Source organism: Prionailurus bengalensis, chromosome B1, assembly GCF_016509475.1.
Source record: "Prionailurus bengalensis isolate Pbe53 chromosome B1, Fcat_Pben_1.1_paternal_pri, whole genome shotgun sequence".
NCBI lineage: Eukaryota > Metazoa > Chordata > Mammalia > Carnivora > Felidae > Prionailurus > Prionailurus bengalensis.
Genome location: NC_057344.1, coordinates 79,674,815 through 79,687,505, shown reverse-complemented (window position 1 = coordinate 79,687,505; position 12,691 = coordinate 79,674,815). Strand labels below are relative to the sequence as shown.

Sequence of the window (12,691 nt, the reverse complement as noted above, 5' to 3'; positions counted from 1 at the left end):
ATTTTTGTATAGATTTTGTTTCCAAGTTTTTGTTTTTGCATAGTTCCCTACATTTGGAAATGTAGATAATGAAGTTTCTTTTTTTTTTTTTTTTTTTTGTAAATCATGTGTCAATTTGTATTTGTAGATTATTTGGACATTGAGCTGGGTTAAATAACTAAAAGAGTACAACCCTCCCCCCCGCCCCCCACTGTCAGTGATTATAATGTAACAGAATTTAAAAATATATCAAAATGCATATGTATAGATACGTTCTAATTTTATTTTTGTGATAAAGCAACATTTTATTTATTTTGAGAGAGAAAAAGAGAATGTGTGAGCGAGCGAGCAGGGGAGGGGCAGAGAAAGAGGGAGGGAGAGAATCCCAAGCAGGCTGTTAGCACAGAGCCCAATGTGGGGCTTGAACTCATGAACTGTGAGATCATGATGTGAACTGAAACCAAGAGTGATGCTTAACTGACTATGCCACCCAAGTGCCTTGATTAGTTCTGATTTTATTTTAGTTTTTTATTTATTTACTTTGAGAGAGACAGAGTGAGAGAGCATAAGTAGGGGAGGGGCAGAGAGAGGGAGAGAGGAGAGACAGAGAATCCCAAGCAGGCTTGTGCTGTTAGCACAAAGCCGGATGTGGGGCCCGATCGCATGAACCATGAGATCATGACCTGAGCCAAGATCACGAGTCAGACCTTCAACTGACTTACAACCAGTCACCCCTAGTTCTAACTTGAAATTGTCTCTATAGGTAGTAGAAATAGCCTAATGTTGCTATGATTTTTCAGAATACTTTTGCAGACAGCTGAACACAGTGTTGTGAAAAGAACACTACATAGTTAGTGTAGAAGATAAATTATACTCCTGATTTTTTTCTTGTACCAACTGCCTATATAACTTGTGGAAATGTACTTTTTCTGTGTGGACATCATCTGTTAACTGTAGGGCTGGCCTGGGTGAGAACCTTCAGGCAGAACTGGATCCATAATTTGTGGGACCAATGTAAAATGGGAAGGCAGGGCCCTTATTTAAAAATGAATAATTTCAAGTCTGTGACAACAGAGCATTAAACCAAGTGTGTGACCTTCTGAGCACAAGATTCTTTGTGGTTGTGCAGACTACATGCCCATGAAGCTGGCTGTGCCTTAGTGTCTTGGGTGACAGGTGGGATAGACACATTATCATCTCCTGTGGGCTTCACTGAAACTGTCCATGCACAGCTTGCTTGTGGATGGAAGCACTTTTGTAACAAGCCTGTATTGTAAGAGGGATCTAGTTACCTTACATACACCAAAATAATTTCGAGAGATTAAATATTTCAATGTAAATGAGCCAATACTCAGTCATGAAATATTACAAGCAAAACTTAAAAACAAACTATCACTTAAAATGGTTCACAAGGGGACCCTGGGTGGCTCAGTGGGTTAAGCATCTGACTCTTGATCTCTGGTCAGATCATGATCTCACCGTTCCTGAGTTTGAGCCCTGCATCAGGCTCTGTGCTGACAGCTTGGAGCTTGCTTGGAGATTCTCTCTTTTCCTCTCTCTCTCTGCCCCTCCCCTGCATGCTCACTCTCTCTCTCAAAATAAACAAACATTAAAAAATATTTTAAAAAAGGTCCACAAAATAACTTGGTTAAATATATTCAGAAGTTAACTTACACACTTGAGAACAGCTTTCCCATAGAGAAGTGGGCAAAGAACAGTTGACTGGAAAATTTTTCTGTATCCTCTGGAATTTAAGGATTGTCATCAGTATTGCCCTGACACTGCTTCTCTACATATTTATCTCTTTATTTTGTTGTGTTTCTGAGTCTGCTCCTGCAACTCTTTCAAGTAGAGCCTCTTCTTTGTGCCTCACTGGCAATTTTGAGAACACCTGACCAAAGTGTCTTTGCTGTTCATTTTTGCTTTAAGCTAATTCTTTTCCCTTCAGAAATACCTGCACTTTTGAAACACATGGCACTTGTTCTGTGCTACCTGCTGAACATTTTTACTGTGTTGCTGTAATTTGCTCATTTCTTGGCCATTTCTCTCATTCCCTCATGATAGCAGCTTTTAGTGTAAAAAAGGGAAAACGCTGGCTATATAAAACTACAAATTACAAAAAGGCACATTATTTTTATGCTCTGTATATTTGTGTATTAAAGGACATATACCCAAATATTAAAACCAAGTCATAGTGTCGATTATCTCTGCACTATAATGCCATGGATGATTTTGGTTGGTTTGTAAGTATTTTACTATAGTAAAAAAAATCGCAAAATCATTTTATAATCAGAAAAAAGGTAAATGTTATCTAAAAATGAAAACAAGCCACTTTTCGTCTATCTGATTTCACCTTTTCTATTGTAAAAATGATCATACCTCTTTTATTTTTTATTATTTTGGAAGCAACTTATTCCTCATCCACTTTCCATAATCCAGAGTAATACGTGGAAAGGAAAACAGAGCAAGATGGCTTTTAGAAGATAGATTTTCTATTTCTAGAAAAATAGATTTCTATATCTGGAAAAATATAAATTGGATCAAAATTGAAGGGTATTTTAAAAAACTAAATTTAAACTTTTGTTATCTTTATCCCCAGAAGAATGTAGGGAAAGAGAGACTAGAATAGAATTCTTCCTAGAAGGAAATTTAATGTGAGAAATCTTAGGATTCATGGAGAATCCCCAGAAAATACTAAGAATAGTTAAGAAGATTTTAAGAATATGCCCAAATATTTTTGTTACAGTGTTGTGAGAAAAATAGAGCACTAAAATAATAAACTATGTTTTTTTCAAAAAGAGATTGGAAGTGATTGTGTAAAAAATACAAATGTGGTTATTTGTGAGAAATAGGTTTATAGTCCCTTTTAATTGCTTTTGAACCTTTTCTTTTTGTAGTTTGTGCCCTTCCCTCTTTGTTTTAAAATTTTGTGGATTAGTTTTTGTATTCTGAAAAAAAAAATTAAAAATACAGTTTCTCTTCCAATAAGATTTAAAACAATAAATTGTCAGTTTGATAGTGAAGATTTCCTTTTATCCTCTGTTAGATGAGAATAATTGTGACTCTTGGGTGACTTACTTGTAACAGTAGTAGTCGTAGTAGTAATGGCAGCTAAATTAATTTTGTTACCAAGTGCCAGGTATTACCTGTGTGCTTTATTTGGATTATACACATTTAGTCTTTGTAAAAGTTCTATGATGTAGATTTTTTTTTATTCCTATTTTACAGATGAGGACAGTGAGGATAATAACCTCCTGATATCATACCTTAAGGTCAGGGCTGACACTGGAACTTGGGCAGAATCAGTCTAGGGGGTCATGGTGGTTAGTTTCAGCTTCTGTACTCGGATATACATGGGTCACTCATGGTATTTCTGGGGTCAGTAAATAACAGGAGCTGGGCCAACATCTTGATATGGCCATTTGCTTGCCTACACCGTAGCAACTTGTGGGTAACATGGGAGTCCCTTTAATTATAAGAACTCAGATTTAGGCCCCGATGTTGCACCTCAGCTCACCCCTACCTCGCACCTGTTCTAACCTGTGTTCCCCTCATCCCCATGGAAGGTGTCTTATATGGGATTTAGACTCGATTACCTATTCACTTGGGGTCTGTTGCATAACATTCCTTTTTCTGTCATCTCACATGAGGGGCGATATGAGAATTACAGTGAGGGTGTGTGTGTGTGTGTGTGTGTGTGTGTGTGTGTGTGTGTGTAGGAACTTACCCCTTTATGTTATGTTCTTTTGCAAAGTTACTAAAGCAGGGCTTCATGGGGCCCACCCTGATGTTTTACAACTACTTCATGAAAGCTTTTTCATAATTTTTATTTTATTTTAAAGAGACAGAGAATATGCAAGTCAGAGAGGGGGGCAGAGGGAAAGAGAGAGAATCTTTTTTTTAAAAATTTATTTACTTGAGAGAGAGAGAGAGCATGCTGGAGGGGCAGAGAAAGAGGGAGAGAAAATTCCAAGCAGGCTCTTCACTGGTAGTGCAGAGCCTGACTTGGGGCTCAGACTCACGAACCATAAGATCCTGACCTGAGCTGCCTTGCCTTCTTTTCTTCTCTGAGTGAGGTCATGGGGCTAGGATGGGAAAACTTAAAATGGCTATCGGTACTTAGAGTCAGCCTTTGCCTCTGCTTTGAAAGCTTTATTTCTGGGTATAACACTGTGAAAAGCTCCTTCTCCCCTTAATATGGGACTGAACCTGTGCTAATCTTGACTCACTGGTTTTCCAGACATACTCAGATGGGTCTGAATTCCAGCTTAGTCCCCAAATTGTTCTCCCAAATAGGCGATGTAATAAGGTGTTTAATTTAGAAGACTTTAAGACTGGTTTATTTAGAAATTTATTTAGCAAAGCATGCAAGGAAAGGAAATAATACAGTGGTATATTGCTGACAATGGATAGCACTAGCCTAACTTAGAGGTTATTTTGAGGATTAAAACACCCAAAGTAGGGCGTCTGGATGGCTCAGTCGGTTAAGTGTCCGACTCTTAGATTAGCTCAGGTCATGATCTTGCAATTGTGAGATTGAGTTCTGCATCTGGCTCCACACTGACAGCGTGGAGCCTGCTTGGCATTCTCTCTTTTCCTCTCTCTCGCCCTCCCTCCCTCTCTCTCAAATAATAAATAAACTTAAAGAAAGTAAATAAAACACCAAAAAGTGCTTTCAGTAGTGCCAGTCACAGTGTAAACACTGTCATGGTCACTTACTGTAGAATTTACAGCCTAACGTTATTATATGATGGTATCTTTTAATAGACACCGGAATTTAGAATTGGAGATTACTGGGTTCTAGCCATTCTATTATTTATGTTCAAAGTTTAAAAAAATACAATTTTAACTACCATTCATAATTTACTTAAAATGGTACAATCCTTTCCCTCCCTTCGCAGAGCACAGTCATAAGCATCCGAGGAAGTAGGACTATGAGGGCAGGGAGTACTCCATGGAGAGCCCTGCAGCAGGGAAAGTGGGGGTGATGGTATAGTGGGAGTGGGGAGGGTGTAGAGGCAGCCTGAAAAAGAGGTGGCTGGAGTAGAGATTGGTTGCATTGAGCAAATGTATTAATTGAGCAAATAAGTAAATAGATTGAGAGTAATGGGAACTAGATTTCTCATTATCTGAAAAGAAATATACAAAATTGGGAAGGGATAGGCTAGAAAGAGACTGGAAGTATTGGATTGGAATTAGATTTATCGGTATGAACATGTGGGTTTTTCCAATATAGAGACATATAGAAATCACACGTGTATGTGTGTAAAAACACGTATGTATGTGTACATACATACACACACACACACACACACACAAACACACAAACACACACATCTGTATAGTTTTTCTATCTGCCAAGAAGACCCAGAAGCAGTGACAACCCCTTAGCTGTGAGCACACTGTGTTCAGATTTTGGTTTCTAAATACTACACTCCAGTGAAAGGAATAAGGGCTTCTTTGGGGGATATGACTGATTTTAGGACTGGGACAGAGAAAAGTATAAGATGGACTTAGGACTCCTTTTTGAACCAGAAAGTAGGGGATCACTCAAGAAGACATACCAAAAGGTACAGGGGTCAGGTAGAAGGGGCCTCTGTTGGTCAAATGTAGGAAATTTGGGCATTAATATAATTAATGAGAGTATTGGATACAAGTCACGACATAAATAGGAATATACGTGTTTGCATGTGTGTGTCCTTGTTGGCATCTGTGCATACATGGCATGCACATGTCTATATATGTGTGTATCTATGTACAGGCATACCTTGTTCTATTGTGCTTTGCCTTTTGGAGCTTCACAGATACTGCATTTGTTACAAATTGAAGGTTTGTGGCAACCTATGTCCCACAAGTCTACTGGTGCTATTTTTACAATAGCAGTTGCTTACTTGGTGTCTCTGTCTCAGGTTTTGCTAATTCTTGTGATATTTGATACTTTTTCATTATCATTACATTTGTGATGCTGATCTGTGATCAGTGGTCTTTGATGTCTCTGTCATAATTGTTTTGGGGTGCCACAGATTGTGCCTGTATATGATAGCGAACTTGAAGAATATTGTGTGTTCTGACTGCTCCACTGACCAACTGTCCTGCACCATCTTTCTCCCTCACTTCAGGCCTCCCTATTCCCCAAGACACAGCAATATTGAGATTGGGTCAGTGAATAACCCTATAATAGCTTCTAAGTGTTCAAGTGAAAGGAAGAATCATACATTAAAGCAAAAGCTAGAAATGTTTAAGTTTAGTGAGGAAGACATGTCAAAAGCCCACAGGGGCTGAAAGCTATGCCTCTTGTGCCAAACAGCCAAGTTGTGAGTGCAAAGGAAGCTTTCTTGAAGAAAATTAAAGGTGCTGCTCCACTGAACACATGAATAATACGAAAGTGAAACAGTCTTGGGGTGCCTGGGTGGCTCAGTTGGTTAAGCATCTGACTGGATCTCAGCTCAGGTCTTGATCTCAGGGTCATGAGTTCAGGCCCTGCTGTCGGCTCTGTGCTGGGTGTGAAGCCTATTGGGGGAAAAAAAGGTGAAACAGTCTTAATGCTGATACAGAGGAAATTTCAGTGGTTTGGACAGAAGCTCAAACTGGCTACAACATTCCCTTAAGCCAAAGACTAATCTAGAGTAAGGCCCTAACTCTCTTCAATTCCATGAAGCGTGAGAGAAGTGAAAAAGTTGCAGAAGAAAAGTCAGAAGCTAGCAGAAGTCAGTTTGCGAAGTTTATGGGAAGAAGCTGTTTCTATAAGAGAAAAGTGCAACATGAAGTAGCAAGTGCTGCTGGAGAAGCTGCAGCAAGCTATCCAGAAGGTCCAGCTGAGATAATTCATGAAGGTGGCCTCATGATACAGCAGATTTTACAGCCAGATGCCTGGCTTCAAAGGACAGGCTGGCTCTCTTGTTAGAGGCTAATACAGCTGGTGACTAAGTTGAAGCCAGTGCTCATTGACCATTCTGAAAATCCTAGGGCCCTTAAGAATTAGGCTAATTCTAGTCTTACCTGTGCTCTGTAAACGGAACAACAAAGCCAGATGCAGCACATTTATTTACAGCATAATTTACTGAGTGTTTTAAGCCCTCTGTTGAGATCTAGATGCCATTAAGAACATTTGTGATTCATGGGAAGAGGTCAGAATACCAATATAAGCAGGAGTTTGGAAGAAGCCGGTTTCAACTCTTATGGATGACTTTGAGGGGTTCAGGACTTCAGTGGAGGAAGTAACTGCGGATGTGGCAGAAATAGTGAGAGAACTAGAATTAGAAGTAGATACAGCCTGAAGGTGGGATTGAATTGCTTCAGTCTCATGATAAAACTTTAACAGAGGAGTTATTTTTATGTATGAGTAAAGAAAATGGTTTCTTGATATGGCATCTATCCTGGTGAAGCTGCTATGAAGATTTGCTAAAATGACAACAAAGAAGTTAGAATATTCCATAACTTTAGCTGATAAAGCAGCAGCAGGGTTTGAGAGGATTGAGTCCAGTTTTGAAAGAAGCACTGTCGTGGGTGAAATGGTACCAAACAGCACTGCATGCTGCAGGGAGATTTTTCATGAAAGGAAGAGTCATTTGATGTGGCATATATCGTTGTTGTCTTACTTCAAGAAATTGCCACGGTCACCCCAACCTTCAGCAACCACCATCCTCATCAGTCAGCAGGCATCAACATCAAAGCAAGACCCTCCACCAGCAAAATGATTGACTCACTGAAAGCTCAGAAGATGATTAGCATTTTCTTTTAGCAATAAAGTGTTTTTTATTTAAAATATGTACATTTTAAAGACATAATTCTATTGCACACTTAATAGACTACAGCATAGTGTAAACAGAACTTTTGTATACACCAGGAAACCTAAAAATTCATGTGACTTGCTTTATTGCTATATTCGCTTTATTGCAGTGGCCTGGAACCAAACCCACAATATCTCAGAGGTATTTATGTGTATAAATATTCTACACACAGATGCACCTTCAGAAAGAAGTGAGCGTTGGGAGTTGTCACTAAGCAAAGTGACAAAGGAGGCAAATAAATAAAATCAGGGTAAGATGAGTATTAAAATGGGGACAAGAAATCCTGGAGGCTTGAGAAACAGGAAGGGAAGAGAGAACTGGCATTAACAAATGAGTTCCACCCTCCCTGCAATCCTGCGTTTTGTTCTAGCACATAAAGTTTATTTTTTTAACTCTCAGCTTGTTTTTTTAAAATAAGCTTCTGAAGATAAGTTTTCCCCTTTGCAGTCTGCATTTATCAGACTCCTCTTCTCCTAAAGAATGTGTACCATTCTACCATTTTTCTATTCTAGGACCCTCGGTAACCTCTTTCCTTGTAGGGAGGAGAGGGGAGGAATTTCAATAAAAATTTTTTATCTCCGCTTGTCCACAGTTTCACATCAGCAGTTTTTTGGTGTTAATACAATTATTTTAGAGTGTGGATGAAAGAAATGTCCAGAAACTTGGTGGTGCTGACTCATCATGCTTGCCTTGGTAATTTTGTCACTTCACCTTGCATATACGTTTTCAGGGTAGCCGTTTGACAGAGATATTGGCATGCTGAGTCTCCTGGGTTTCAGAAATGTGATTTGTCTCTTCAGATAGCAAAGACATTATTTGTACATGAAATTCCACCCCCCCCTTCCTTTATCTGAGAAGAAATATCATTTCAACTGCAATTGCCATGACCTGGAGAAGATGACCTCATATTTATTAGTTTGCAGAGCAGAATTAAGTTTTTCAGATTCTGAGTACTTAATACTGCTGGTATAATAACAAAGAGGTTGATTGTGAAAGGAAAGACTTCCAATATATTTTATGACCTATTTTTTTTTAAATCTAAGATTTAATAATATTGTGAGACATGGAGGTAGGAATTCTTACGTTGAATAACAATTATTCTTGGTGTTAGAAAGCTTCGAAAGTAATCCCTACTTGGCTTATTAGACTCCTATTAGCTATTTTACCAGTAATATTTTTCTTTGAATGACAGTCTTAAAGAGACACACTGGAAGGGATGGGTATACCTTGAGAAGTTTATAGAAAAATCCTACAAATTTAATTATAGTTATCCAGAGGCTTAAAAATGTACATCCAAAACACATGAAAACTGAAAACATATATATATATATATATATTTTATCTATTTCAGACGCGGAATCGTTTTGAAGGAACAAGGTCAGAAGTAGAAGAACTTATGAACAAAATCAGACAGAATCCCAAGGACCACAAACGAGCAAGTCAGTTCACAGCAGAAGGCTACCTGTATGTACAGGAAAAAAGTAAGAGGACCCCGAGCAATGATGAATGACTGATGAAAAATTATTTTAAAACTCTTACTGTAATTACTCGATTTTTGGAATAATTATTCCTACCACTTCCTCTGCCCCCTCCTGTCCTAGAAGGTATATTTTATATTTGGGGGGAAAGCACATTTCTGCTCTAGGGAGGGGACCCTGAAATGAAGAACTCCAGATGCACCCTGTTTTCTAGCTGCACCCCCAAATTCTGTACCATACTTTGCTAACGCTTGTAAGATGCCGGAACATGGTGTAAGGCTGAAAGCAAGGCGAGGTATTATCTTTTTCCTCCTTTCCCTTCACCCCCGTCCTTCTCACCTACGCATACACATAGGCACATTCATATACATATGCACACCCTCCTCCTCCCACAACTCCTTTTCCATGTTAAAGTCAAGAGGGACATATTCCTCCTATTCCTTCACGTCATTGCTTTCCACACCAATCTGAGATCATTTGTTCTTGCTAAAATTATCAGGGTGATTGCAGATGGCTATACAAAATATTCCTAGGTGGCATCCTAACTTATCTCACTGCATTTTTAGTATTGTTGCTCTCAGTGAATATGCAGTGCATAGAGTGTCCTTATTTTGAAAATTAAGGCACCTAAAAATTCTTTAAAACTTTTGACAGTTTGGTCTTATTTTAACTGTTCAGCTCTTAAACTTTACTGCTTCAACTGTAGAACCCGAGTACTATGTGGTAGAAAGGAGGAGAATGTGAAAAGGTTTCTGTATTTGCTATCTTCCTGCCTCCCCACCCTTGACCGCCGTCAGAGTACTTAACAATTTTCACTGAGCGTGGCTGATTTACAGGACTTTCAAACTGACCACTGTAGTAGGAGGGCATACTCGTGGGCTAGCTATGGGATATCTGTGCTTCAAGTTGAAGCTAATGCATATGTAGTCGGCAGAGTGGTTGTTCTTTTTCTCTCTGTCCTTATGTAATCTGGACCTCCATACTCTTCACGTCTCATGAAGAGGAGTTACATGGCGAGCAGAACTCTATTTTTCTGACACTTCAGCTTTTTAATCTGTTTGTTCAATGAATTTGAAAGGACTAAATTAACATGTAGGGTAGAGACAGAAGGATAGAATTTTTGTATTATATGCCCAAGTGAAAATCACAGGAAACTTTAATTTTTAGATTCATAACTGTTGCCCAGCTTAACTGGCTTTGAGAGGAATTGGGCTGAAACTAGTTGGAAAAACAGAATGAAAACAACAGTGGCAAAATTCTCCTCTTGTTAACTGTGTGCCAGGCACTGTGCTAAGCTTGTTATACACGTCACTTAGTCTACTAAAAAACCCTATGAAGTGTATGGGGCTATTATTGCCCCATTTACCATTGAGAGAATGAAAATACTCTCATTGGTAGTATTGAGAAATAGAGAGGTAAATAATGTTCTTTAGATCATACAAGTCTTGAATGCTGGTGTTGTCTGTCTGTGTCGTGCTCTCTATATTATCTGGACCATGGACGGTGTGAAAAGCCTATGTGCTTGGGTCAGATGGGAGTCAGGAAAGGATGCTGGCTTAATTAGTGGGGAGACCTTGTTATGTGGGGCCAGAGACTCGGATTTGAGGTTAGGCTTTGTCATTTCTTGGGCATTTGGTCTAAGCTTAAATATTTTTTTTTTTTTATTAAAAAGATAATACGCCATCCTCCCTCAACATTTTTTTCTTAGGAATGAAATATCTGTACAATATATTTTGAACCATAGAATAGGATACCAAGCTAGCTATTCCTAACACACACACACACACACACACACACCCCAGTGGTTCCTGAATTCTGGTTTTTGCACTCATGATGGTCTGAGGTGGGATTACTGTGGTCTGGTAACCCCTTTCAACCCTCTACTGTCCCCAAGACAGTGTGGTCAATTTTTCCTAAAGCTTGGTGGATTCCTTTTGAATGAGTCCCTTTTTCCCTCCTAAGCTTGTCCTTCTTGATTTTTAGATATAGAAAGTTTACTTGTTTGTAGATGAAATTATGGTGACAAAACAAGTTACTTACTTTTTATTTTTTTAATATAATTTATTGTCATATTGGTTTCCATATAGCACCCAGTGCTCATCCCGACAAGTGCCCTCCTCAGTGCCCATCACCCACTTTCCCCTCTCCCCCACCCCATATCAACCCTCAGTTCTCTGTATTTAAGAGTCTCTTATGGTTTGCTTCCCTCCATCTCTGTAACTTTTCCCCCCTTCCTCTTACTTTTTTAAAGTTTATTTATTTTGACAGAGAGAGAGAATGATCGCATGCATGTGAGTGAGCACGAGAGCAAGGGAGGAGCAGAGAGAGAGAGGAAGAGAGAGAATCCCCAGCAGGCTCCGTACTGAGCCTGATGTGGGGCTCAATGAGGTCATGACCTGAGCCAAAATCAAGAGTCAGATGCTTAACTGACTGAGCCACCCAAGAGCCCTGTTACTTGCTTTTTTTTTTTTTTTTTTAATGTCTTTACTTGGTAAAAGACAAAATTGTCAACCTCTGGGTGACCTAACTTGTGTTATAATTGTACTTTTATTGGCATGTGAAACTCAAGATTGCTAGGTACTCCTTATGTAGACCACTGTCTTCTAAGAGCTCTGATGGTGATAATATCGACTCTACAAGAGGTAAAGAGTGGTTCTGAGAATGTTCTGGTCAGATGTAGATAGCACCTCTCCATTCTTCATTTTTCATTTTAAAGCTTACCTTTACAAAGCGTCATTAGTAAGGGCAGCTACCCACCAGGGTGCTAGAGTGGACTCAGAACTCCTGAGATGCTAGAATCTGTGACTGTATCATATTGAGAGGCCAGAACCGAATCCAGAACTATCACATACATTGAATGGAATCGTTGAAACCCTTGTGAACTCTTAATACCTAGAAATAAACAAAAAGTATAGTTCACAATTAAGACGTTTTTAGGTGTGAGATAATGGTGTGGCAAACTGAGAAGTATGTCTTTGACTCACTGCTCGGTTGCTAAAAAGTATTGCATTTTCTCTCAAATGATCTCTCTCAGGCTTATTTTCCCTACTTTTTTTTTTTTTTTTTAATTGGAATCCACATCGTTGCTGGTTTGTTTACTTGAGCTGTGTTAGTTGCTGCTTATTTTTTTTTTCCTCTATAGTAATGCGTTTGGCACTCTGTGTATCTGCTTATTTATGAGGAAAAAGGTAAAGATCTATTTCTTCTTGAAGGGCCTGCTCCATTCGGTTCCAGTTGGGTCAAACACTACTGCATGTATCGGAAAGCAGCCAAGAAGTTTAACATAATCCCATTTGAGCACAGATCTGGGGGAAAGCTTGTAAGTATTTGATTATGTATTTTTGTATTCCGTGTGACAGGTAGTTTTTTGAGGCTGACATTTTAATGGTGTATATATTAATTAATGGTAAATATACTGTATCTTGTTTTTAGGATTCAGATCTT

At 38.9% G+C, this 12,691-nt stretch overlaps 1 protein-coding gene across 2 annotated transcripts in view; it reads left to right on the top strand.

Moving 5' to 3' along the window:
* Window positions 1–12,691, top strand: part of ARHGAP10 (Rho GTPase activating protein 10) — a 326,505-nt gene that overhangs the window by 123,354 nt on the left and 190,460 nt on the right. For both annotated transcript variants that reach the window (XM_043567800.1, XM_043567809.1), the window contains 2 exons: window positions 9,121–9,250; window positions 12,460–12,566. In XM_043567800.1, the coding sequence (XP_043423735.1) occupies window positions 9,121–9,250; window positions 12,460–12,566 (237 nt within the window). The remainder of the gene's footprint in view (window positions 1–9,120; window positions 9,251–12,459; window positions 12,567–12,691) is intronic.